General features: G+C 45.9%; 1 protein-coding gene and 1 pseudogene across 8 annotated transcripts in view; both read left to right on the top strand.

Annotated features, from left to right (window-relative positions):
- Positions 1-27,053, top strand: part of CUX1 (cut like homeobox 1) — a 348,366-nt gene that overhangs the window by 198,924 nt on the left and 122,389 nt on the right. For all 8 annotated transcript variants that reach the window (XM_070460260.1, XM_070460259.1, XM_070460255.1 and 5 more), the window contains exons 5-8: positions 9,207-9,344; positions 13,163-13,286; positions 16,968-17,044; positions 18,734-18,800. In XM_070460260.1, the coding sequence (XP_070316361.1) occupies positions 9,207-9,344; positions 13,163-13,286; positions 16,968-17,044; positions 18,734-18,800 (406 nt within the window). The remainder of the gene's footprint in view (positions 1-9,206; positions 9,345-13,162; positions 13,287-16,967; positions 17,045-18,733; positions 18,801-27,053) is intronic.
- LOC139032889 (5S ribosomal RNA) lies at positions 20,620-20,739 on the top strand (annotated as a pseudogene).

Below are 27,053 nucleotides of genomic sequence, written 5' to 3'. Positions count from 1 at the left end.
AACTAGTATAGCCACTATGGAGAACAGTGTGGAGATTCCTTAAAAAACTGGAAATAGAACTGCCATATGACCCAGCAATCCCACTCCTGGGCATACACACCAAGGATACCAGATCTGAAAGAGACACGTGCACCCCAATGTTCATCGCAGCACTGTTTATAATAGCCAGGACATGGAAGCAACCTAGATGCCCATCAGCAGACGAATGCATAAGAAAGCTGTGGTACCTATACACAATGGAATATTACTCAGCCATTAAAAAGAATTCATTTGAATCAGTTCTAATGAGATGGATAAAACTGGAGCCCATTATACAGTGAAGTAAGCCAGAAAGATAAACATCAATATAGTATACTAATGCATATATATGGAATTTAGAAAGATGGTAACGATAACCCTATATGCAAGACAGAAAAAGAGACATAGATGTATAGAACAGACTTCTGGACTCTATGGAAGAAGGCGAGGGTGGGATGATCTGAGAGAACAGCATCAAAACATGTGTATTATCAAGTGTGAAACAGATCACCAGTCCAGGTTGGATGCATGAGACAAGTGCTCAGGGCTGGTGCACTGGGATGACCCAGAGGGATGGGATGGGGAGGGAGGTGGGAGGGGGGTTCAGGATGGGGAACACATGTAAATCCATGGCTGATTCATGTCAATGTATGGCAAAAAACACTACAATATTGTAAAGTAATTAGCCTCCAACTAATAAAAATAAATGGAAAAAAAATAAATCAACCTCATTGAGGCATAGTCTATACACAATAAAACATCTGTTTTGTGTACAGTTTGATACAATGGCCAGTCAGACAGTCAAGATACAGACATTCATAACCCCTCAAAAGTTCCCTCACAATCTCAAATGCCAGCAACCTCTGATGTGCTTTCTGTTGACCCAGGTTAGGTTCATCATTTCTGGAGTTTCACATAAATGGGGTCCTTGGGTAGGTACTCTGATGCATTTGACTTCCTCCACTCAGTGTGGTGTTTTGGGGGTTATTTGTCCACATTTATTGGGGAGTGGTGTTTCACTGTGTGGATGTATAACAATTTGCCTTCACATCCACCTGTTCATGGACTTTTGAACTGTTTCCAGTTTGTGGCTGTCATGAATAAGCCTGCTGTAAGTGTTCATAGACAGTGTATGTGGACATTTGTTTTCATTTCTCTTAGATAAATAGCTAGGAGTAGAATTCCTGCAGCATAGGGTGGGTGCATGTTTAGCTTGATAAGAAACCATCGAATGGTTTTTCCAAGTAGTTATGTCATTTTAGCCCCCTCCCCCAATACCTGTAGGAGTTCCAGTTGCTCCCTGTCCCCTCCATTTGTTGTTGTCAGCGCTTTAGGTGTTAGACATTCTAGTGAGTGTGGAGCATATTCGTTGTGATTTTCACTTGTGTTTTTCTCAATGACTAATGATGCTAAATTTTTATTCACATGCTTTTGAACCTTCATAGAACTTCACTTCTAAGGCATCTGTTTAAATCTTCTGCCCATTTTTTAAAATGGGTTGTTTGGCCTACTGTTGAATTCTAACTTTTATATAGTCTAGATACAAAAGTCCTCTGTCAAATATATTCACTGCAAATGTTTTCTCCCAGTTTCTTGTCATATAAAGAGCAGAAGTTTTTATTTTAATGAAGTCGAGCTTATTATTTCATTGATCTGAATGTCTATCCTTATGTTAATATTATAATATCTTGACTTTTGTGCCTTTTTAGTCAATTTTGAACTCAGAGTATATATAAGTCTTTACCTTTGGTCTGTTTTTTTTCAAAATTGTTTTGATTCATTGAGTTTCTATGTAAATTTTAGACTTGACTTGTCAATTTGTACAAACAAGCCTGACCGGGATTTTGATCTGGATTCCACTGTATCTGTAGATCAATTTGAGGGAAATTGACAACACTACTGAGTCTTCCCAGGAGTCTTCTTTTATCTGGCTTTTAAGATTTTCTTTTTATTCTTCATTTCAGAAATTTGACTGCTTATTGGTGTTCTTTGCATTTATTCTGCCTGGATCTTGTTGAGTTTCTTGGATTTGAGGTTTATAGCTTTCTTTGGAAACTTTGCCACTTCTTTCAAATACATCCCTCACCCCTTTTGGGGACATGTATGTCAGATTGTTTGTTATTGTTTCACAACTTGCTGAGGTTTTAGTAACTTTTTTTTTTCCAATCTCTTCTCTGTGCTTCTATTTAGGTAGTTTCTGTGACTATGTCTTTGGATTAGTTCTATGATCTTTTTTATTTTGCAGTGTCTAACGTGCTTAAGCCATTATAGGAAATTTTTTTTTAAATTTCAGATATTGTATTTTAAGTTCTAGAATTCTGTCTGGTTCTTTATAGCTTCTATTCCTCTCCTTATTATGTTCATGTTTTTCTTTAATCCTTGAGCATGCTTATAATAATTGTTTAAGTCTTTGTCAGCTACTTCCATTGTCGCTTATAATTTCTGGTTCTGTTTTTAATAACTGATTTTTTCCCCTTATCCTGCTTCTTTGCATGTCTAGTAATTTTTGATTGGATGTTGGACATTTTAATTATTAACTGGATTTTGTTGTCTTTCTTAAGAGTGTTGAAATATTTGGGGCAGGCAGTTAAATTACTTGCAGATCCACTCAATTATTCAGAGACATGCTCTATGCCTTTGGGGACAGGTCCAAACTAGCCTTGACTTTAGGGTTAGCTTAGCCCTCCACTCTGGTGTGGCCCTTTGGTGTCTTCCACTGAACGTCCTGGCTGTTCAACAAGCCTCTCTTCTCAGGCTGGTTGTAACTCAGAAGCCTCCTAACACTCTGCAAACTCTAGGATTTGATGATTGGAACCTTCCTTGCAGTTCTTTGCCCAGCCTTGAGGAGTTTCACCTGATGTGTACATATGTACCTTATCTTTTAGAAACAGATTTTAGATTATTCCTCTGCAGATTTCTCTCTTTCTCTGCATATCTCCTTCCTTTCCAGTGCTCTGCCCTATAAATTCCAGGTACTTCAGCCTCCTGATCTTCTGAAATCTATCTTCTCAATCCAAAAGACCATTATGCTCTGCTTGGGTTTCCCCCTTGCCTGTGCTGCAGTCCAGAAAGTATTTCCTGGCAGAAAAGTCAGGGTGATCATAAAGCTCACCTTACTTGTTCCCTGTCTCAGGGATCACCATCCTGCTCTGCTGGTTGTTCAACGTCTATAAGTGGTGGTTTCATTTAGATTGCCTAGTATTCCAGTTTATGACCAGAGGTCAGGTCTGGTGCCAGTTAATCTGTCATAGCCAGCAGTGGAAATCTCTTAAGTTTTGTTCATTTTGTTCTTGGTTTCAATGGCTGCCATAAATGGCTGGAAAAGATAACTCACAAAGATACATAAAACCAAACCAAACCAGTACATTATTAGCGATCTTTACAAAAACATGATTTATACCTTTGAAAGCTGCATACCAGTTATGAGAAAATATTAGTTGAAGTTCAGGTAGTAAATTTTTATTTACCCTGGTATTCAATTTTTCTTGCTAACTAGTCGGAAGATACTGTATTTTTTTTTTTCATCAACAAATGGGTTTGAAACTACTTTTGATAAATATTTCTTCAGGTTTGAGTTAATTGATAATAGGTAACATCTGTTGAATATTAACTCCATGCCTGGCAGTGTATACACATATTGTGGTGATTAATCCTTACAACAACTTAATGATATTGGCACAATTATTATGCCCACTTTATAGATGAAGAGAGTAAGATATGGAGATATTAAGTAGCTTCTCTAAGGTTGCACATCCAGTAACTGGCAGAACTGAGATTCAATAGCATGTAGTATGGCCCACACTCTAAACCATTTCTCTCTACTCCCTCTTGTTTGATATGAGGCATTGAGATATTTTTTTGTAGAAAATGTTGTCTTTGCCCATAAGTTTATGTGATGATGGGAACATTTCCAAATATCCACTTTTAAAATGCTGTCTGTAGATGAGTTTCATTCAAGAAGCAGTTCCCCCCCCCCCCAACTAAGTATTAAAACATCACATTTACTTCGAAGACATAGATTATGTGTTTATATTTTTTTAAATGTCTGCCAGGCAGCATATTACTGATAGCCATCTGCCACTACAGAACAGGGCAGCTCATTTAGAACACTTAGCTTTTTAAAAGAAAATTGTGTAACTCGTCTTTAAGCTTAAAACTCTTAAATACTTTGCAACTAGAAAACCAACAAACGCTCTCACGGCACGGCAGCTTCCCTCTCGTGCCTCAGTGGCTCATCTCGCGAGAGTCCTCTTCTCTGGGGGCTTTGCCCGTCGCGGTCGAGTTGAATCCACACTCGGCCCCTTCGCTCACGTAGACGCCATCTTTATGAGACTGACACACCGCCTGCTGTGCAGTGGGGCGTCTCCAGAGCAGTAATCTCAGCTCTGAGACTCAGTGTGATTCTTCTTCACATTGTCTCTCTCCCTCTCTCTTTTGTTCATATCTTTCTTTGAATCTTTGCACTCAGGGCTCCCGCTCTGGCCACTTGTCCTTTGCCACGTCCCCTTCCTTTCTTCATACCTCGCCAGCTTCTCTCTGGCCTTGTATACGCCTCCTCACACTCACCCCTGGACCTCTGCATAGCCGTTTCCTCTTCCAAGAGTCTCCACGTTCTCTCCTCTTCAACATCCGGGTCTCAACCCCAGGGTCACCCCCCTCAGAGTCCCTCCCTGTCCCTCTGTCTCCAGAGCCCATTCCCCATTCTCCACACCCTGTCTCCTCTCATCTTCACCCTTGGCAGTACTGAAAACACCGTTTTGTTTGGTTTTGCTGTCTGTCTGTCTCCCAGTCTTCAGTAGAATGTCAAGTCTTTGAGAACAAGTGTTTTGTCTTGTTCACCATCATGTCCCCCCAGCACCTGGCACAGTACTGATGTCATAGTGTGTGTACGTGGGTGCCAGCAGTTGGACTGAACTGTTTCTGTGGCTGCACCTGGCCCTCCCCTGCTTCTAGCTCCATGCTGTTCCTTCCATGTGAATTTACTGCCCCAAAGTCTCCACAGGTCTAAACTCTGGCTCTTTTAAAAAAAAAAAAAACAGTCTAATTTTCCTGGTTTCTCCATCTGGAAACGGTCTTCCATTTGGCCCTCCTTGCTTTATATTTGTTGTTTGTGAACATGGTTTATCTCTGTGAGGTTGGGCCTGCCTGATTCACCTGGATGTCCATCCCAGTGTCTTAACCCAGAGCAGACAGATGCTTAGGATAGACTTGTTATATTAGTACCTGAAGAGACAGTATAATTTAGTTGGCTGCTGGAACAGGAAGTAGAAATCTTAATTAGACTTTTGCATACCTGTTTGCCTGGCCGACTTCTCTCCTCCCTGTGTTCCCTGGGTGAGACGCCAGCGCCTGACATGCTGCAGGGCCCCCTCCCCACCGACCTCTGGCTGTGATGGCTAGAATTAATGAGATAATGTCCCATGTACTTAGGCGAAGGTGCTGAATACATGCAGGCGACGGTCTTGTTGTTTGTTATAATTGCATTCTTTGAGTCCTCTGTTGCATAATGAGCTATAGCATGCCTCAAAGAGCGTTTCAGGAATGAACTATGGGATGGCTGTAGAACACTTTGCAAGTTTGTTGCGTCGGGAGCATGGCAGCGGCAGTGAAGCGCGTTGACTAGGAGGTGGCAGGGATTTCGTGTGTTCCTGTTCCACGGATGGGTGTGTGCGCTCACCTCCCCCAGACAGTTCCCTAATGGAGCTGCTGAGACTGGCGGCTTGTGACGTTCAGAATAAGACCTAACAATACTTGTGTGGGGTTTAAATGGCATTGGAAATCATTAACGAGACAAAAAGCTATGATTTCCCCTAGATTAACATGCAGGCTGGGGTTTGGCATGCCGAAATTCATTGTTTTGGTCTCTAGCCCAAACATGCTAGAGTCATTATATTGTCATGTGGTAATTAGCTGTTCCTTTAATACAAGTAATAAAAATTAAGCCTAAGAGGTACTTTAGCAATGCCTTTTACATAATCCAAAACAATATTCAAATGCTGTAGGCGTTGAGTCATTCAACTGTACTGTAGTAAAGTTTGAAGTTTAATGCATAGAGATGTTTGAATCCAGTTCATTCTTTATTCTTTGACCAGTTTTGCTACTTAGGCGTTAACCTTTAATCGTGTTAAATTAAATATACATGCCATAATGAATAATTATGAGCATGCCAGAATTTTCATTTACAATATAATGCTTTGAAAATTTGTCTAAAGGTCCTAGTTACCATTGACTTGACAGTGTGCATGCTATTTTTATATGTCACTGAATTCCTTGCTGAATCAAACGAGGGAAAGTATTTTTTTATTCGAAGCAGACACAGTGGGTCCTGGCTTCTTAAAAGGAATGGACTGGAAGAGTTGTCAGCAGAAGTTTTAGGGATGGAGGGCAGTACACTAGCTTAGCTCTTCAAAAATATAATTTGGACTGGCAGTTGTGCCGGGAAGCCTACAGGAGTTGACGTTCATAGACTTTAATAGAAGCACAGTGGTTCTCCTCTCCTCAGTTCTTCCCTGATCTCACTTTCAAGTTCAAGTTGTCATCGTACGTGGAGGGAGCCAAGGGCATGCTGCTTTGTCTCCTTCAGGCCATTTGCCCGGCATGAGACCATGGTGGGAGAGGAGAAGGGGGTGGGAAGGTGTCCAGGGAAGATACTGAAATTTAAAAATAAAAAGCTGTCCCTGAAATGTTCTGAGGATGTTCATTCTATAGTATTATTGCCACTCCTACTTGCAAGGAACCATATCCCTGAAATAGCTTTTGAGATCTACTTTATTTTTTTTTTTGAGATCTACTTTAATATAAATATTTTAATGCTGATAAAAATAATCATGAGAGGCCACAAATGAGAAAGCAGTGATGTAGTCATAAGCTGTATATGCACCCAGAATCAGTGCCCAGCCGCTGGGGTTTCACTTGATGGACGGTGTTGGACGCTGTACTGGACAAGCCCTGGGGCCTGCGTTTTGTAAACCCCGTGAAGACACTGGCATCTCAGAGTGCTCCTGGCTCCTGGTGGCTGTGCCAACTGAGGCGTGGTAGGCCGAGCCCTCCCTTCCAGGAACCAGGGGTGGTCTGAAAAATTAACGGCTCTGGTATTTGAAAATTAAGTGAGCGCTTGAATATATACCCTTGTTGATCCACCGGGCTTGGTGTTTAGCATTCCTCACCCAGAGACTAAATCTTTGCAGCCGTCTCACAAGTGATGCTGGCGTCCATACCAGAAATATCTTCTGTAATCTCTTCTAAGCCCAGCAGACTCGAGTATGCTTCTGCTCTGACGGGGCCCGAGGGTCCTAGAGGAAGTGCCCCACTGGGGCCCGGCAGGTGGATTATAAGTGCAGCAGAAATAAAAATAAAGACCCAGTTGATGCCAGAAGAACATTTAATATATCTCCATTTTGTGCTAAATTAATGGTAAAGGCAAAGACCTCACTAGTACCATAAATTTCCATGTCCACAGTGTCCAATTTTAGGTCCAAATCCTTTACAGGAATTAGAACCCCTTCCAGGGCCCGGGAATGGGCTCTTGTCTAACACTCAGAAATGAATTGTCCTGGGAGACACACATGCTGACAAAGCAAGAGACTTCGTTGGGAAGGGATGCCCAGGAAGAGAGCATCAGGGTCGGGAGCCCAGGAGAACCACTCTGCCACGTGGCTCACAGTCTCGGGTTTTTCTGGTGAGGGGATTTGTTTCCAGGTTTCTGGCCAGTCATTCCAACTCAGGGTCCTTTCTGGTGGTGCATGCTTTGCTCTTTCAAGATGGATTCCTACGAGGATTCTGGGAGGTTGGTAGGACATATGGACTGGCGTCTCCTCTCTTCTTTGGACCCTTCCCAGATTCTTCCAGTGGTGGTAGCTTGTTAGTTTCTTATCAGGACCTCCTGTTGTAAGATTATTCATGTCAAGTGGTTACTATCGTGCCTGGGCCAGGATGGGTGGTTTCAGTCAGTGGTTCACCTAATTAATCCAGTTTTCTTGTAAGGAATCTGAAGGTGGATAGCACATTGAATTGTCTATAAGACTTCTCGTAACTGGCCTAGATCTCCATTCTCCTACTGTTTGTGCTATAACTAGCAGTGGGGTAGCCTCCTGACTGGCTGGCTCAGTGGCCCGGTACGGGTCACCATGGCTCGGTCACCAGCTATGCCTCTCACAAAAGGCAGAGCCACCATGAGCAGAAACTCAGGGTTCTCCTGTCTTCAGATCACCAGCTAGTAAACCCTGACTTGTCTCCTGAGCGTGCTTCATCAGTTAAAGGATGACCATGACAGAAAATGGTCCTGTCCTGAATAGGGGATTATCTTACGAGAGCCCCCCTCAGGGGACCTTCCTCACTGGAAGGATGATCACTGATCTCACAGACCTAGGTCTGAGTTCTCTCTGCCTCCTATTGTTATTGTTGCCAAGTCATTCTGACTCTGCAACCCCATGGACTACAACCCACCAGGCTCCTCTGTCCATGGCATTTCCCAGACAAGAATTCCAGAATGGGTTGCCATTTCCTGCTCCAGAGGATCTTCCCGACCCAGGGATCAAACCCACGTCTCCTGCATTGGCAGGCAGATTCCTTACCACTGAGCCACCAGGGAAACCCCTCTGCCTACTAACCAACTGGAAACCTGGACACATCACCCTGCCTCCCTGAACTTTAGTTCCGACTTCTGTGTAAAGAATGAGATACATGTGACACATCTCTCTCCCAGGATTGTCCTAGGGTTCAAATGAGAAAATGTCCGTAAAAAGTGTTCTGTGATGAGCAGATGCTCTCCAGGTAGCAGGTGTCATTACCAGCTTCACAAGAATTATTAGAAACCTGAGGCTTTCGGTGCCTTCTCCAAGCGGGTGCTGGGTGATTTTTCCGGGCTCCCCCACTGCCCCTGCCTGCCCCAACAGCCACCGTATATATCTCTCTCTCTTCCAATCAGATCAGGGAATGAAAAATCCTTCAAGTGTCAGACCAGGCCAGGGCAGTGGGCAGATCCCAGGGAGCCCATGGTCAGTCTCGCCCCATTCTCATGCACTGGGTTCTACCCGCACGTCCCTTAGCGGCTGCAGAGACGAACCCTGTCCACCCAGCGGGGCCCCGGGAAGCTGATAGCCTGGGAGCCAGGTGACCTGCTCCAAGCCTCTGCAAGGGTGGCTCAAGCGTGTCCAGAGGAGGGTGACCTGTGTGTCCCTCTCTTGCAGATCCCGTTCCCGCGCTGGACCTCGGGCAGCAGCTCCAGCTCAAAGTGCAGCGCCTGCACGACATTGAGACGGAGAACCAAAAACTTAGGGAAACTCTCGAAGAATACAACAAGGAATTCGCCGAAGTGAAAAATCAAGGTTGGTGGAAGATGTATTTGTTCCTTACTTTTTCTTTTCTTTCTTTTTTCTTCTGTTCATTTTTTTTTCTTTTCTTTTCTTTCTTTCTTTCTTTTTTTTTTTTTTAATTACTTTACCCATACTGTTGGGACTAGCTCTAACTGTCACTATGTCATAGAGTCTGGACGGGGCATTACAGAGAGAAAATAATAACACTTAGCTATTGAGAAGGAAGACTTTTCCTCCACATGAGAAGGAAAATTTTTCCTCCACACTATGACCACATATGATTTTATTGCTTCCCTGATAGGACAGATTCGGAGTCTTAAAAGTTCTTCCTGAATCATCATGTGATAGGGTCTGCCTTTAAAAGACGGATGTGTTGCCTGCGGGTGGCACCTGTCAGACAGCTTATGATCAAAGGGCCACATCCAGTAAGTGGTTTAATAATTGCTGCTGATACATTAAGGCTTTAGATGAAGGCTCCATGTCCCCACACTTAAGAACCCCCGTGTCCTCGTCAGCGTCACCTGTTCATGACGAATCTAACAGAGAAAAACAAAATTTAGCCTCTTGGTGTGGTTGTCCAGCTGTCAACAAGGAGAGAGGGCAAAGGTTGCCTGGCTTTTCCTGGCAAGGAAGACTAGAGAACTCTCTCCTATACCTAAGATCCAGACGTGTCCCAGTCAGGCTTCCTTGTCTCAGAGAAAAGCCGCCGCCCCATCTGACAACCGCAACAGGTCTCTGAGCCAAGTCCAAGTGGAAATGAGCCTCTTTGGTTTTGTTTGGGGTGTGGGTGAGGAAGGTGACAGAAAAGAAAGCAACCTGCTTGAGGGACTTCCCCTGAGGGCTACAGAAGGAATTTCTTGATGATGATTTTTAAAAGCATCCTTGGAGGACTTCCCTTGGCAGTCCCAGTGGTTGAGACTTCACCTCCCAATGCAGAAGATGTGGGTTCGCTCCCTGGTTGGAGAGCTAAGATCTCACCTGCCTCACAGCCAAAACATAAAACAGAAACAATACTGTAACAAATTCAATAGACTTTAAAAATGGTCAACATCGAGAAATCTTTTTTAAAAAAGAAAGGAAGAGAGGCTTTTTAAAGAAAAATTTAAAAATTAAGAGCATCCTTGGGTTCTGAGACCTTTGGACCCAGGCTGGCAAGGAGGGATCATCCACGGAAAGGACCCAGGAAGAGGCAGGACAGTCCAGGCCTGAACACTGAGGGCAACAGGCCTGAAGGCCCCGTCCTGGAGGACGCCCCCTCATCCTGGCCCCACAGGGAGCGGAGAGGCTATGGACTGGAGGGATAGCTCAGTCCTGCTGGGGAGCGAGGTGTGGACTTAGGAGGTGGGGGAGTCCAGTGAGAGAAGTGCTCCCTCCCGGCTCTGGTCAGAATCACCCACCTCAGGGGAAAGAGAACCCGGAAATTCTGGTTCTGACGTTTCTGCAGCACAACCCAAAGGGGGAATGCTTGTTGTTTCCTTCCAGCGACCCCTGCCATCTTATTTTGATAGATCCACCACCTGGGTTTCCGTCAGTTTGGTTTGGTTCTGGTGGAAGGCGTGCTCCCCCTCCCCACCTGCCTCACCACCCACCCCACCAGTTGCCCAGTGTGAGGCCATCGCCTCCCACAAAGGTCTCACCTGATGGGCATTTTCAAATGAAATGCAGAGCCCAAGGGTCTTCCCTGGCGGTCCAGTGGTTAGGACTCCATGCTTCCATTGCAGGGGGCACGGGTTCAATCCCTGTTTGGGGAACTAAGATCCCATAAGCCCTGAGGCGCAGCTAAAAAAATAGAAACGCAGAGCCCATGCCTTAAGAACAAAGGCTCCACGGCCGGCAGACCGGGCCAGGGTCCCTTGGTTGCCACCACTTTGGGGTGGGAGCAGAGCTCTTGAGTGTCCTCTGCTCTTCCACACTGCTTGCCCTGCCCTCCCCCTAAGCTAACAGCCCCCCCACCCCGCTCCACTCACACGGAGGGGCACAGCCAGGACACACCCAGGGCAGTGTCCTGGCCCCCGGCCCAGGTGCCAGAGGAGGGACAGAGGCTCCAGGACAAGTCACCCCTGGCTTACCAAGCAGTCTGCCCGGGGTGGGGGTGGTGAAGAGACCCCACCAGACCGAGTGGAGCTCCCAGCTAGCGCCCCAAACTCCTCTGGAAGGAGCGTAGGTGGGTCAGGGACTGCCCAGATGTCTCCAACCCATTGTTCAAAGCAGAGATGCCGCCTGTCTATAGCCCGTAGGCTGTCGACTAAAGAGCATATGCAGGTGTTTCCAGAGGTGACCTGTCATGTTCCTGTTTTGGACACGCTCCACTCCCTCCCAGCCTGCACCCCTTCACTCGTGTGTCAACAACCATTGTGCTTACAGGGCATTTCTTCCAAGCCTCAAACACTCAGCCCGAGAGGCAGGAAGCCCCCTGTTCCTCTCTCAGATGCCTTGCCAGGGTCATTGGTCTTAATTCCCTCTCTCCTCCTCCGAGGAGATCCCCCTGGTTCCATTTAAAGAAAAGTGTCAGTTTCTTATTTTAACGAAAGAGCCTCTAGCTTTTCTCTGTAAGCCACGTGGGCACGAACGCCCAGCTGTCAAGCTCCTGCCTGGGCCAGCGTGTCTATGCAGCTCAGGAAGTGGAAGCCAATATGAGTGACAGCCCGAAGGGCCAAGGCCACCAGTCCAAGCACTTACATGAGCAGAGACCTGGCAGGCGACCTTGTCACGTGACCCTGGGGCCCTGTTGTCACAGCCCCTTCATGGCCTTACCCTGTTCAGCCCACTGAGCACCCACTGTGTAGGGTGCTGGGACCTCCAAGACACTCAGCCCTGCCTCCTGTGCGATGGATCCTCATCTGAGCAAATGTATTCCCTCAAGGGCTTTGCTCACCTTGGAGCTGGGGCTACAGTACTCGGCCGGGGGCCGGCCAGCACCCCCAGTGGGGTGGGGGTGTCCATGTCGAGGCAGGTAGAGCAATGCTGCCCTAGCCACCAACGGATCTGAGTTAGGACCCTGCCCTGTTCATTGCTCTGCTCTTGTGTTCCCATTTTGGGCCCATAAAGCAACTGCCATAAACACACACTTGGTGGAGAGGGGAGCCTGGGCTTTCCAGGGGGGGCCCTGCCGCCCAGGAATCCCTGTGTCCTGAGCCCCAGACACCACAGGGCTTCATCTCACAGCACTGCTGCCTCCCCCCGGCACTCGCTCTCCCTCCGACGTGGCTCCCCTGGGCCCTAAGTCATCTGCTCTGCACACGCAGCCCAGGTCTGCCAGACTCTGACCAGGGTGGAGGGTGCTCTTGGCATCCAAGCTCTGGGACTGGTCCCTTCCAGCCAAGGAGACGTGCCCCGGACCCACTTAGTGCACCCTGTGTCTCATCACTTGTGAAACAGCAGGGCTGCAGCCCACAGCCAGGGAGGTCTGTAGGCTTCTTGCAAAATGTGCACACAATTATGAACTGTTTTCTTTGTAAGAAAGTACTTAAACCTACACTAAAACATTATTAATCTTCCCTCAGTAGAAGACTAATTTCAGATTCATCAATAAGATGATATTATATTTTAGCATTGATTTCCCCCCCTTTTTCTTAAGTTGTATTAGAGAGACATAGTTCTTCTTCCCAGCAAAATCCATTGATCCTCCTCAACCTAAATGTTTAAAGTTCAATTTAACATTTAGGGAGTAAAAGGTCTCCGAAGGGACTCGTAACCATTGATTTTGTGTCAGAGTTGAAGAGCTAAAGTTTAAAACACACCGATCCTCCTAGGTTACAAAAGCCTAGTATATATAGCTGTGTGGAACCATGCTTCTCTTACTGGAGTTTTTTTTTCCCCCCCTTCTGCAGAGGTTACGATAAAAGCACTTAAAGAGAAAATCCGAGAATATGAACAGACTCTGAAGAACCAGGCTGAGACCATAGCTCTGGAAAAGGAACAAAAGTTACAAAATGATTTTGCAGAAAAGGAGAGGTGAGCACATTTTGGGGTCTGCAGGCACCCATGTGCCAATGTAAGGTTTTACTTGTTTATGTCACAAGACAAGTTTTGTTTTGTTTTGTTTTTTTCATAAAGCAATCTCGTGAAATAAGCCCAGGTTGGAAACCAGAATCCTAGGAGCTCTAAGGCAGTGGCCTCCAACCTTCCTGGCACCAGAGACCAGTTTCGTGGAAGATAGATTTTCCACAGAATTAGGGAGGTGGGGATCGGATGGTTTCAAGATGATTCAAGCACATTCCATTTATTGTGTGCACTTTATTTCTCTTATTATTAAATCAGCTCTACCTCAGATCATCAGGCGTTAGATCCCGGAGGTTGGGGATCCCTGCTCTGAGGCACAATTTTGTTTGAAAACCATAGGTGTCCCTTGTTCTGTTATTTGTAAGATGGGCTTGAATGAAGTGTATCAGTCTCTCCCCATTAGTGAGTGGTGTCTGGTGGTCCAAGGGTGTGTCTGTCGGGGCTGCGTGAGGTGGAGCTTGAGCACGAAGCTTGTGTGGTTGACACATGGGGTTGTACCCGAGGTGAGATGAGAGGGGCAGGACTGTCCCCTGCTGCCTGTCCTCTCTAGGAAGCCTTGGGTGACCCCAAGCTCCTACGACCTTTTTCAGTGGAATTTTAGTATTTAACATCTCCCTCTGTCTCTGTCTCTCACACACGCACACAATAGCTTGGTTTGCTGGCATTGGTATCAGTAAAATATGTTCATGCACCATCTAGGGGTTGTGAATGTTAGGTTTCCACCGGCCTGCTTCACCCAAAACTTTGCCACAAATAACAAGTTGGGTTTTCAGCTAGTGTGACGACCTAATGAAAGTTAGCTTCCTCTGAAAACTGTAAGGACTGTTGAAGTCACCAATTCAAATTGCTCAAGTCAGGCTCTCAGAACTCTGGTGAAGCCAAGGTGTAAAAATTTCAGCCTGCCGTGGAGAATCATGAGACCATTAACGAGAGGCTTGCACTACATGTCTGGTTACAAGTGAGAGGCAGGCCCACAATGGTGCCCTGTGGCTGTTTCCCGTGGACTCGGAAGCAGCTGCTCAGACGTCCGTGAGGCGGGCCGGTGGAGCTCTCGGGCATCAGTAAGGCCTCTCTGAGGCACCGTGAAGCTGGCTTCATTCAGAAAAGAGGAAGAATGCCTGCTGCACTCACTGCCAGGCCCTCTTGGGGCATCGTCTCACCTAGTGCCCAGGACAGACCTGCTGAGCTCATTGACGGTCTCATTTTTCAGGTGGAGAGACCAGACCTCAGGTTAGGGACCTGCCCCCACTCTCCCACCCAGGCACCCAGAAGTGGGGCCGGAGCCCAGCCCACCACTGTACCCTGGCCTCCCAAGGTCCTTGCTGCAGGACCAAAGCCAGTCCCTCAGGTCAAGCCCAGCTCTGCAGGGAACGCCGCACCCATACTGCTGGGAGAGCCCCACAAAGTCAGGGCTCAGGATGAGTGGACTTTTGACTTAGCAGATGTGGAACTGCTCCTAAATATGTCTCCTCAGAAAGTACTTTATGCCCAAAGAGATTTCTCACCATATTACTGAAAACTGGGGGACAGGGGACACGCAAGTCATTGAAATGCCCTGCCAACAAGAAATGGATACATAAGAGATAGTTTTGTTGAATTTGCAGTAACCCCAGAAATGTACCTGGCACAATATGGAGTGAAAAATGCATAATACAGAATTATAGACAATGTGGTTACATCTGCATGGAGCAAAGTCATGCTTTATAGAAGTGTTACAATAAATTGCTATAGAAATTTAATATTATTAAGTTGATTTTTCAAATTAGGTTAAAAGATTGATTATATTGAAAGATACAAATAGTTGACAACTGGGGGTAGGGGATAAAGCTAGATCTTTATCTCGTTCTTTACCAAAATATTGAAATGAATTAGGGTTTAAATGTTAGTAATTAAATCATATACATATGGGAAGAAAACATGGGCATTTACTTTGTTTTTAATCATTTTGGAATGGAGAAATCTTTCTAAGCATTTATATATTTTCTAAGAAAATGTATATGACTGCCTAAAATTTCATACAGACTTATAAAAACAAATGAAGATGAATAACATTTTTAAACCATCAAAAAACTGGGAAGAAATATTTGCACCACATAAAAGAAAGGGCTAATTTTCCTTACAAACAAAGAGCTCTTAAAAGTTAATAAGAAAAAGTCAGCACTACAAAAAATGGGCAGAGAAGAGGAGCAGACAGTTCATACAAAGAGAAATTCTCAGCTTTATTCCACAGTAAAACTAAGTTTAATTTTATCCAGTGTTGGCACAGCAGAACACTCGAATGTTATTGGCAAGAGTTTAAATTGGTGAGGTTCTTTTTGTTGGAAAGTTTCTGAATATCTATCAAAAAACAAAAACAATTGCACATACCCTTTATCCTTGTAGTTCTCTGTTTGAATTTTATTCAACGAATTCACTGTCAGAATTATGCAACAATACCTATGATGATCACTGTAGAATTGTTTAGTAGAAAGAAATTTGATAAGTCATCTAAATGCCCAGAGAAGCTGAGTGGAGTCAGTTATTTAATAAGAATGGGAAAGAGCTATATATGCTAGGGTAGACTATTTCCACAGTACTGAGATAAGTGAAAAAGCTAGCTACAGGATAGCACGTGTGCCCTGATCCCTTTTGTGTGAAAAGAAAGGGTTTTCTGTTTATATACATTGTAATATATCACATCTGAGTTTATATTATGCTATGGTACATTACATATTACATTGTATTTCTATAAATAAAGAAAAATTCTAAAGAGCTACAAAAGAACTCTATCTGAGGAGTGCAAATAGAGCCAAGATATAGAAAGGACATTTTACCTTCCATCCCTTATAATATTTGTGGGTTTTTTTTTTTTTTTCCAACACAGAGCATTTATTAGCTTTATAATTTAAATAGGTGCAAATGCGAGCAGTGCTTTTCCACAGATGATGGAAATTTGGGTGTCTTTTTTTAACTGTGCCATTTCTACTTTTCCATATTCCCAGGTTTCTTCTTCATGAGAGCATGTGTTACATTCAAACGATGTAAAAATAATAAACTTATTTTTAGAGATTTTTCTGCCGATGAGGAGGAAGGAATGCTATTTATTGACCAGGGAATTCATCTGGAGATCCTGGGAAATATAAATACATGGAATGTGGCTACAGACATTCAGAATGTCCCCATTAGGTATTAGCCTTGCATTCGCATTCCATTCTAACAGAAATGGAGCAGCTGTCACATCTCTTCAGTACATCCTTTATTCCAACAAATTCCTTCATTGTGTCAGCAAAATGTAAATGCATCATTCTTGTCGGGCTAACTTCAGGAAACAACGAGTGCGTGATGATTTTTCTTTCCTTTCTTTTTTTAAAATAACTGGCATTTCAAGAATAAGCTGCATTTAGGATAGCCTTCTACATCAGTTGCCTCGCATCAGGTCCCACAGGAAGTACACCTCCCCTGGAGGGTGACGTGCGGGTAAGAGTCAGGGGGTTAAAGGTCAGGGCATCAGGGCTCGTGAGGTTACTAGTGGTACCTGGCCGCACGCCTGTCACCAGTCGTGTAAAGGCAGCTCATGGCCATAGTTCCAGAACCATAAGACATGTGAGCTGCTCAACAAGATGACCGATCTGACTTCCCCCTCTTCCTTTTCAGAAAGCTGCAGGAGACCCAGATGTCCACCACCTCAAAGCTAGAAGAAGCCGAGCATAAAGTCCAGACTCTGCAAACAGGTGTGCTATTCTGCCTGCCCATCAGGCCACTGAGAGCCAAACTGACCCAGGACAGGCTTCCTCCACCTCCTAGTCCCTGCAGGTCCCCCTGACACCTGTCGCCCCGCCACTGTGGTGAGCCTGGAGGAGGGAGGGAGCCAGCCCACACCCCAGTGTGCCTCAGACACCACCCGGCCCCCCACCCTGCCCCTTCCCACTTCGGCTATGTGAGTCACCCACCACTCTCCTTCGCGGCAAGGTGGGAAGCTGCGAGCTCCATTTACATCACTGCCAGGAGCCATCCTTTCTTCCTGCTCTTTTCCCAACAAACACATCTAAATCACCAAACTGTCAAGGGTTGACTTGTCATTTGGAACGATAATGGGGGAAAAAAAACATTATTTCTACCCTGTGAGGTTAAGGAGAACAGTAATAGCAGACCTTTAAAACTGCAGAAGTACCCAAAAATCTATGCTCAGATTTTTCTTTAAACTTCTTTTTGCCTTTTTTTCTTTTTGTTCTGAAAGAGAAATGGGACAATGTATTTAACTTAAATGTGGAAAAATAACAGAAGACATCATAATCCATGTTTAAAAAAAAAAATGACAGAGTGGGAGAAAATAATCACAACAAATTCAGACACGTAAGATCCCCAAAATATAAAGATCACCCAAAAGTCAATAAAAATAGATGAACAGTCCAGGAGAATAAGGGGCTAAGGATGGAAACAAGCAGTTTACATAAGAAACACACAGCCAATACACATATGAAAAAAATGTTAATTTTGAACGGACAGGGAAATGCTAATTAAATCAGCAAAAGATTGTTTTGCCTGTCAGACATTCAAAAAAAATGTTTTTAATTGATAATATCCAATGTTGGTGAGAGTATAGGAAAAAAAATCACGCTCTCAGTATCGATGGGAAAGTAATTGCCTCTTGGGAGGCCAGCTGGGTGGTATTTATCTGAAGTTGGAATGTCCCAGCTACTTACCCAGCACCTTCCCTTCAAGGTATCCTGATGCCCCGGGCCCGTGGCAAGCCCTGTACAGGAGCTAAATTGTTACTGTCATTGTCATGCCCCAGCATTGAGAGATTTCCATGCTTCTGCTCAGGGCAAAGTGCAAATCTCAGAAGATGTTTGTATCATCCTATTTATGAGTGCATGTTGTTATTCAGTCACTCATGTCCTACTGTTTGCGACCCCATGGACTGTTTCTCACCAGGCTCCTCTGTCCATGGAATTCTCCAGGCAAGAATACTGGAGTGAGTTGCCATTCCCTTCTCCAGGGGATCTTCCCAACCCAGGGATCAAACTCTGGTCTCCTGCATTGCAGGCAGATTCTTTACCATCGGTATTTATGGGGGGGGGGGGGGGTGTGGAGGGTAAAAATATACATATGTGTATATATTTTTAATTTATAGGAGTGGGTAAAAATAAAATATATATATGTATATACACTTAAACATATATGCAATTATATATGGAAATATTTTTTAAATAGTGAAATTTATTTAAAAGCAGGAATTTACCTAATTAGAGGCTCATGGGATGAAATGAAGCAGCAGTGAAAGGGGATTGTTCTTTTCCATTCTGCAATACTTTTGTAATCTTTGCCTCCTTTGAAATGAGAATATGATTTTTTTTCTTTCTGATTTAATAGGAACAATTAGTATCTTATATCATGATTTTATGTCCTCTGCCTTTCAGCCCTGGAAAAAACTCAAACAGAATTATTTGACCTGAAAACCAAATATGATGAAGAAATTACTGCCAAGTAAGTCTCTACCCATCTCCCTCTGTCCGCGTGCGTTTTGTCAGGTTGCTCCCAGTATTGCTAATCCATGAAAGATCTCCCTGCTTCGCCCTCCTTTTGATTGACTTTGCAAAGTGGTACATGGTTTAGAAGACACTTGGCCTCTGAGCTGCTGTAAAGAACAGAGTGTCATTCCTATGACTTCCTTGCATAAGTTTAAAACCCAAGATGTGACACTTAGCTGTGTCTGGTGCTCTCAGGACAGCCCTTCCAACTGACACTTTTTTTCTTAATTATTGTGAAGCCAGGTCACCACTGTGCCTTTTTCTAAGAAATTTTGGGAAAGCGTCAGCACAGAGAAGATGTGATACTTGGGATGTTTTGTGGAGCTTGGTCTGTGGCAGTAGCACCACCTTTTACCCGTGCCCAAAGCCTCCACTCCCACACAGATGCATCTGTTCAAACCCCACCTTATGATGCTGGGTGTCCGTTGCAGACACAAAGTAGGGGTGTGTACATCTTTGGGCGGGTATATCAAATAAAGGTCTTGTCGGGAGGGAATTAGTGATCCACTGCATGTACCCTGTTGCCAGCCAGCAAGCAAGAAATAACATTGACATAAATCAAGAAAGATAAAGAAGCAACAGATTGTTCCCTGAAAACACCAGGCTAGCATCTGAACTACTTTTTCCTGTCCTGGGAGGCTCCTCCCATCTCCCCCAGACACCCATCCACCACTCCCTACCCCACCCCACCCCATCCCCAACAGCTGTGTCTCCAGTAAGACTCAGCTCCTGCTGTGCTCACACCAGGCCTCAGTGGGCACTGGTGGGTTTTGGGAGGTGGCTCTGAATAGCGCCACCTTCCTCCCCTGCTCCTGCTCCACGTGGGGCCCTGGTACTCAGCACTCCTCAGTCCGATCACTCTCACCCTTGACCTCAGAAGTTGCTGTGGGGCCAACTGCTCTCAGGGCACATGGCGGTGAGGGGGGGTGGGGGGTGGTGACCTTTGCCCTGGATTGTTCAGCAGCTCGAGACCTCAAGAGCCCAGCTACCTGGGCCAGGTGGTCAGAACCAATTTCAGTCATGAGGAAGAGAACTTCCTCACAGAGACTAAAATGTCCCAGTCAGTCTTGGTGGTTCTGGCCAACGTGTTGGCATGTCTAATCCTGGTGGAACCCTCCACCCTCCACCCTCTTCTCCTAGTGTGCCGAAACGTGACTTCAGATGGTACAGAAAGGACTGGTTCTAAGGTCCCGTGACCCTTATTACACTTTGAAAACTGGCAGTTCTGGTATTAACCCTTCTGATCCTGGGCATCACTGTCGATGGGCCGCAGGCATGCCCTCCCCCCTGAGCCCACAGCCTGAGCGTTCCTCACCCTGCAAACACATCCCCCGAGGCACCACACCAACTGCCGTCCGCCTGGCCCTCCTAGGTGTCCGTGTCTGGGTTTCCTCTTCCGCCAGCCATCTTTGTTTTTCTACTATTTCTGCTTAGACTTTATTCTACAACATAGATTGTTTTTCTCAGTAAATTTGATTTTTTTTTAAATTATAATACTTTAACCTGATACATAGTTCTAACCTTAGTTTATAGCATTTCTTCTCTAAAAGTTTAATCTGAAGATGTTCTGCTTATTCCTTGATTCATTCACTCTTCTCCACATCATCTTGCTGACAAAATTCATAGGGACTTTAGGGGCTGATATGTTGGATTGTTTGCTTAGTTTTTGTTAATTTATGTTTGTTAAACCACACCTCTTTCGAAAAGGCACAGATACATCTTGCGTATCTACAGTCAACAAAGTTTGCTTTGTTATGCACTTAAAAAACTTTTTTGTCTCCAGCCATACCACCCTGAATGCACCCTATCTTGTCTGATCTCAGAAACTAAGCAGGGTCTGGGCCTGGTTAGTACTTGGATGGGAGACCTCCTGAGAATACTAGGTACTGTAGGCTTAAAAAAAAGAAGCAGCAGCAGCTTTTGTACAGCCAACCAGTAAGCCCGTCTAAGCCCGTGGCTTCCAAACTCTGGGTCATGATTGTGAAATCTGTTTAGCAAGTGGCAACCAGCTAGCTGGGTCATAAGTTAGGGTATCAGGAAGGTGGTGACCGGGATGGCCCGGGGACAGGGGGAGAGAGGAAGGAGCGTCTTCTCCCCATCCCTCGCCTTTCCTTGCTGTGCTTGGAGCCGGGTGCAGTGCTCAAGGATGATTCCAGCCTCCCAGGCGGTCTGCTCCTGGGAAGGGCCAGAGGTGCCTCCTGAGATGACAGGGTAATTTTCAGCCCTCAGTGTTGCCTTGAGTTACTGTTCGTAGATGCAGGGAACCAGCATGAGTCCATTCCTTAGCAGCCAGCTGCATCATTTGATGGTAAGATTGTTAAATCTCAGGTCACTTGAATCAGCAAGGCCACCCAGGAGAGCACCAGAGGCCCATCCTCCTGACCCCAGAGCTCTCCTTGAACCTGTCAGAGCCCGCTGACCTCTGATAAATGGCAGTAGTTGATGGAGGCTCAGGGAGAAGCATCTCTAGACTACTTCCCATCATATCAGTGTGTCTTAAGGCCAGAAACCTTTTTTTTCCCCCAAAAAAAAATACAGATAAGTGAAAATCCACACATTACTTCTGCTTTTTCATTGAACTAGAGTAAATGGAGGATAGAATAAAAAAACATGGAGTCTGTTATTCTGTCATGTAAAATGTTTTGCCTCCAAACTGCGGCTGCTGTTACCACCTGCTGACAGGACCACAGGTGCTCTCGGCGCGTCCCCGCCTGTGATCGTAGCAGAAAACCCTCGTCTCCTCAGACGAGTTGGGAGGCAGAGGTGCGGCGTGTACCTGGGCGCAGAGAGGGCAAGCCAGAATGGGCACAATCCAGATCCACCATCAGCTCTGCTGACGTTCCTGGAGGCCTTCAGGGAGGATCAGGGAGAAAAGTCATTGCAATCAAGTACGATCCCTGCTGTCGGGGGGACATTAGCATCGCATCTGCAGCATCGGGGTGTCCACAGAAGACAGACACCCCCTCCAGCTAGGACGGTCAGGAGGGAGTTTAACATGGGCGCCACAGGGACAGGGAGGACCAGGGGGAGAGGGAGCTGGTCAGGGGGATAGTGGGTCTCCAGTACAGGCCCCACCCAGCTGGAGCCAAAGGAAAGGCTGCCAAGGAGGCCTTCCTGTAGGCGGTGACCTGTGATTTGAGGCACAAAGACGTGCTGGAGTCAGGGGTTGCTGGAGGCAAAGGAGCTCGGTCTGTGAAAACACCCGGTAGCAAGGCCAGTCACCTGGGGGACAAGCCTGGAGCTCCAGTAGGCTGATCTGCCAGGAAGGTGGGCATGGTGGGCACCAGGGCTGGACAGAGATGCAGAAGGGGGTCAGCCCTGTTCAACTTTTTGTGACCCCATGGACTGTAGCTTCTGTCCATGGAATTCTCCAGGCAAGAACACTGAAGTGGGTAGCCATTGCCTTCTCCACGGGATCTTCCTGACCCAGGGATCAAACCCAAGTCTCCCACATTGCAGGCAGGTTCTTTACCGGTTAACCACCAGGGAAGCCCCAGATGGAGGTTAGCAATTCTAAATATTAATAGAATCAAACGTCTAACACAGGGCAGCTGAGGGCCCAACCCTTAGTGTAGATGATTCCCAGAGGAAGTAATCCATAAAAAATGTAGAGAATGGCCTGAGATAATAATTGCTACTTTCTTTTAACTTCAGAAACAATCGCTTCAGTCTTAGAGCTCCCACACGGAGCCGCCCCCCCCCCGCCACGCTCCACCTCTTATATCCCTCCCTTTTCATTTTCTGGGAAAGGTCTGTCATTCTACTGTCTGCTTCCGGCCTGACTTACTTGTCCTGTGTTCGACTAGACAACTTTCCATCTAGTCTAGTACTTACCAGTAGAAGCCAACCAGGGCCCAAGCTCCTCACAAGTGGTCTTAAAAGTTCAAAACAATGTATTTTCTCCCTTCTCAAAGGAGAGATTCTTAAAAAGGTTTCTTAAAAAACTTCCCTGGCAGTCCAGTGATTAAGACTCCACACTTCCACTTGACGGGGCACAGGTTTGATCAACCTGGTCGGGGAACTGAGATCCTACATGCTGAGCAGCAAGGCCAAAACAACTTTTTTTAAAAAGTGTTGACAGAAAATGCAGAACAGGAAGTGGGTGGGGGAGGCATCATGGAACATGGGCTTTGAGTGGATCATGGCGGGGAGGGGTGGCAGGTCCACTGTCCCTGCCCCATGTGTTCTTAGATAACCTGCTTGATTTCTGTGCCTCTCTTTCCTCGCCTATAAAATGGGCAGAATAGCAGTCAGAACTCTGGGTGGCAGTGGAGAGTAATAAGGAGTTATGCCCACAGCTCCCAGCATGGTGACAGCTGTCAGCTCTTCTGTTGTCAGCAAATAGAGGCTGTTCCCGACAAGCTTTCCCTGAGCTTGGTGTGTGTGTGTTTCCGAAATTACGGGTCTTGGGAAAGACTGGCCTGAATGGCATCATGTCCCCAGAACATTTGAAGACTACATGTTGCCTCTCCTTCCCTGGGAGGATGTCACTGGGCTGACCATCCCTCGCCGCCCCCACTGGGGACCGAAGCCCACAGGTCGGAGGCAGCAAGGCTGTCGGGAGCTCCTGCTGACTGGGTGCAGCCGTCGGCCTGCGTCAGCTGGGCTGGCCCGCTGGCTGCGGCGGGGACAGCAGCAGGAAAGTTTTCCATGTGTAGGCTTGAAGCGAAATGTAATTAGCCTTTATGTGCAGAACAAGGCTTCATTGATGAATACAGCTGGTCTTTGTTTTGTCCTGTCATTGAGAGTGGGAGGTAAAAGTGTTCTTCTTCATGTTTATTAATGCAAGATTCCTTAGACAAATGGCAAGCACAGTTTAATATTTGTTGGAACATCGGGGGGCTTGCCAAAACAGTTGTTGTGTAAGAGGATTGCAGGGTTTCAGATTATAACCATTTCTGGGTTAAATAAATGAATTATTTCTCTGCTTTTTTTTTTTTTTAAGTGAAAAAAGTACCTCCTCCTCAGCTGGTCAGGCTGTGTACAGATCTTCTGCCTTCTCTTAGCAAATGGAGATTTAGCACCCCAGCTGACATTAACGTGGGGATTCTAGCAGGTTGGGTAAGATTTCAGTGGCTCCCTGGGATGGCCTTGGAGGAGGGGAGACAGCTTCTCGGGCCCCAGGAGAGAGGTCTGGACAGCTCCCCCGCCCCGACTCCACCCCTGTCCTGTGCAGCTGTTCACTTGTGGTTGGGCTTAGATGGCCACTGCCCATGGCGGGAGGAATGTTACCCTCTGGCCGAGATACCAACTTTCTGGGCGAATCTGCTGGAAGTCCCATTTTCACTCAAGTCCACGGCCACCTCTTTGCTCTGTCCCCAAGGAACTTCAGTTGTTAACACACACAGTCAGCTTGTTAAATTCCTCCTGACTTGTGGGCGGAGGCTCTGAGCCTCTGATGAAAGGAAATATTGAATCGCACTGAAATGCTGCATTTTTTTTTTTCTATAGCTAATGTTAGTCAGGAGAATTTGCACCTCCCAACCTTTCCTGCCAGTAAAATTCATATTTCTTAAGGTTACTCACGTTGTATTTCTTGACTATATGCTTTTTCGAAAGAACCACATTGTATGCACACATGCTTACACAGTTCATTATGAAAGAGACGTCTATGAAGAACTTCACTTGGGATCATTTTAGCGTAGTTTCTCTTTATTGTGTGTATACAACCAGTGTATAATCACAAAGTGCAATATGCTCTGAGACAGCAGAAAAACTTGCCCAGGCGATCTTGATTTAGGGCTTTATTGAAATTGCTTAGGGGAACCTGTACTCCGCACCCCACATTGTGGAGGGAGGGGATTCCTGTGTCCCCACAGTGGGCACGAAGGGGACCTGAAATGTTTGAAAACATGAGGATGCCCAGGGTTGAAGACATGATTCCGCAGTTAATAAATGCAGCCAGTGTGCAGTGAAAGGCGAGGGGTGGAGCGCGTCCACACGTCCGGATCACTCTGGACTAAGTCATGGTGCCTTCTTGCATGCTCCAACAGTCATGGAGGACGTGTCTGTTGCACTCATTTTGTAGACAAGGAAACTGCCCTGGGAACATGGAGTCAGACCCCAAATCCAGACCTTTGGACTCAAAATTCAGTGCCCTTTGCACTTTCCCACTGTGACCTGGAAAGTCTCTTTCTGTGCTCCTTCAGAGAGCAGTGTTACCCACCTGCCACTCGCCGGGTGATGAGTCTTCTTGAAGGGTTTTCCATCTCTCCCTCTCCATGAGCCCCGATGTATTTACCCTCACAGACTGATTTCCCTTTTATTTATTTTTTTTTTACAGTTCCACAGGTAAGACTCAGGAAACTGAGCCAGGTAGGGCTGAGTAGCCAGCATACTCACATTAGACAGACTTTGCTTCCCCCAATTGAATTTGAAAAGACCACCCTAGTGTCTGAAAACAGAGTCTCCCTGCTGTACCTTTAAGAAGAATGTAACATTTTCTATTTCCTGGCTTTTTGATGAGTCATCAGTTTCCAGTACGAGTTGCTGTAATTATCCTGGTTAGATTAATTTCCCTAAAAATAGAGAAGCAGCTACTTTGATGGTTTTGAAGAGATGGACTTGAATAAAGAAACCCCTGTCCTTTAAACCTTAGAGAGAAATCAGACTTGCCAGGAACAAATGATGTTTTTTTCTTCCCCCTACACCTTATCTGCAAAAGGGTGTGTGCGTTTTGTAGAATTCCTGTGATTTTTCCTCTCTATCCAAGCATTTTGCTTCACACCTAAAGTTCCATGCCTGCAGGAGTACCTCCTTGGCTTTTGCACTGACTGTATCTGTTTTGCCTTCTCCAAGCAGTACAACCCTGGTCTGAAGCTTTTTCCAGTCCAAGAACTGTGCAGAAAGAAGGGCCTGGCTTCCTATTCTCAAACCCAGGTAGAAAGTCCTCTAAGTGCCAGACATTCTCCACCTATTCCGTGGACTCTAGACAGGTCTAGAAATTACATGGCATCAGTGAGAACTGGTGCTCTTTACCTCCCTTCAGCTAATCTTAAAGCATTGTGTTGAAATGCAGGCATTGTGTCAGGTGCTGTTAACTACAGAGTAAAGCGGCCAGGGGGAGTTAGGGGTGTGATATGCACACAGACGCGGCTCACACGCTCTGTACATAAAAACGCGTGCCACACACATGTACATAGAGCTGTCCGGTATGTGTATGTGTAAACATGCTTATGAGTATAGAGGTAGTAATGATATTCATCCAGCATTCTTCGAGGGGTATTGTAGAGAAGAGGAGGCATAAACTATCACCTGAGTTCGTCATGCTTTTATACAGAACTGGGGGTTTTTTAGAGATCCTTAAAGTTTTCCTATTCACTGTAAAGGACAGTCTTGGCAAATTCACTGTTAGAGGCTAAAGGAAAGAGGGTAAGGGGCTGTTGGAGAAGACATCCGTTTGTAGAAGATCAAAGCACATTTGATGAGCCACAAATCGGGCATCATAATGGGCGCCTTCCTGCCTGCAGTGCTTGAGGAAGAGGACGGGTGTATCCCTGTGGACCACACAGAGGTGGCTGACGCCTCCTGACCTGCCTGAGGAGGGGCCCACCTCAGTCCCTGCACCCCACATGCCCGTTGGCATCCTCGACACTGAGGGCTTTTGTTGAATGAATCATTCTGTGGGCGCCCTCACTGTGCAGACCAGGGGATTATGGACGAGGCCAAGGGACCAGTCTCGGCAGTGCTAACAGTCTGACCAGCAAGGCCATGTGCTTTCTGGAAGGAAAAGCAAACTACAGAAGCTGTTGGCATTTGGGAAGAAAGGAGCCACCTGAACCTCTAAAGTATCTCACGGAGATATGATAGTGGAAAATGATAGTGGAGGCCGGTCTGGACCATTCACACAGCCTTCTGTCCTGAGTGAAACTCCTCCCAAAGCCACTAATTTCTGACCTCCACCCCACCCCCCACCCAGGAGTCCCTGGCTGCAGAGGGGACCCACAGCCATGCAGGTCATCATGACACTGCTTATCTCCTTAGCTTCCGATATGGAGGGAAGAAGGGCCCTGACCAGGCGAGGGCCCTTTGAAGGGAGAGTCAAGAAGCCTGGAGAAAGTGAGAAACCATTCTTCCCTGGAATTGCCCCAAATCAATGAAGGCTAATTCCTTTTATATGACATTTATGATTCTTAAAATTCATGAAAGTCACACATGTTTATTGTATGAAATTTAGAAAATTCTAGTAGATTTTTAAAAATAGGTCATC

The sequence above is a fragment of the Odocoileus virginianus genome, chromosome 33 (genome assembly GCF_023699985.2).
Source record: "Odocoileus virginianus isolate 20LAN1187 ecotype Illinois chromosome 33, Ovbor_1.2, whole genome shotgun sequence".
NCBI classification, from domain to species: Eukaryota; Metazoa; Chordata; class Mammalia; order Artiodactyla; family Cervidae; genus Odocoileus; species Odocoileus virginianus.
This window is presented reverse-complemented; position numbering and strand designations above follow the sequence as displayed.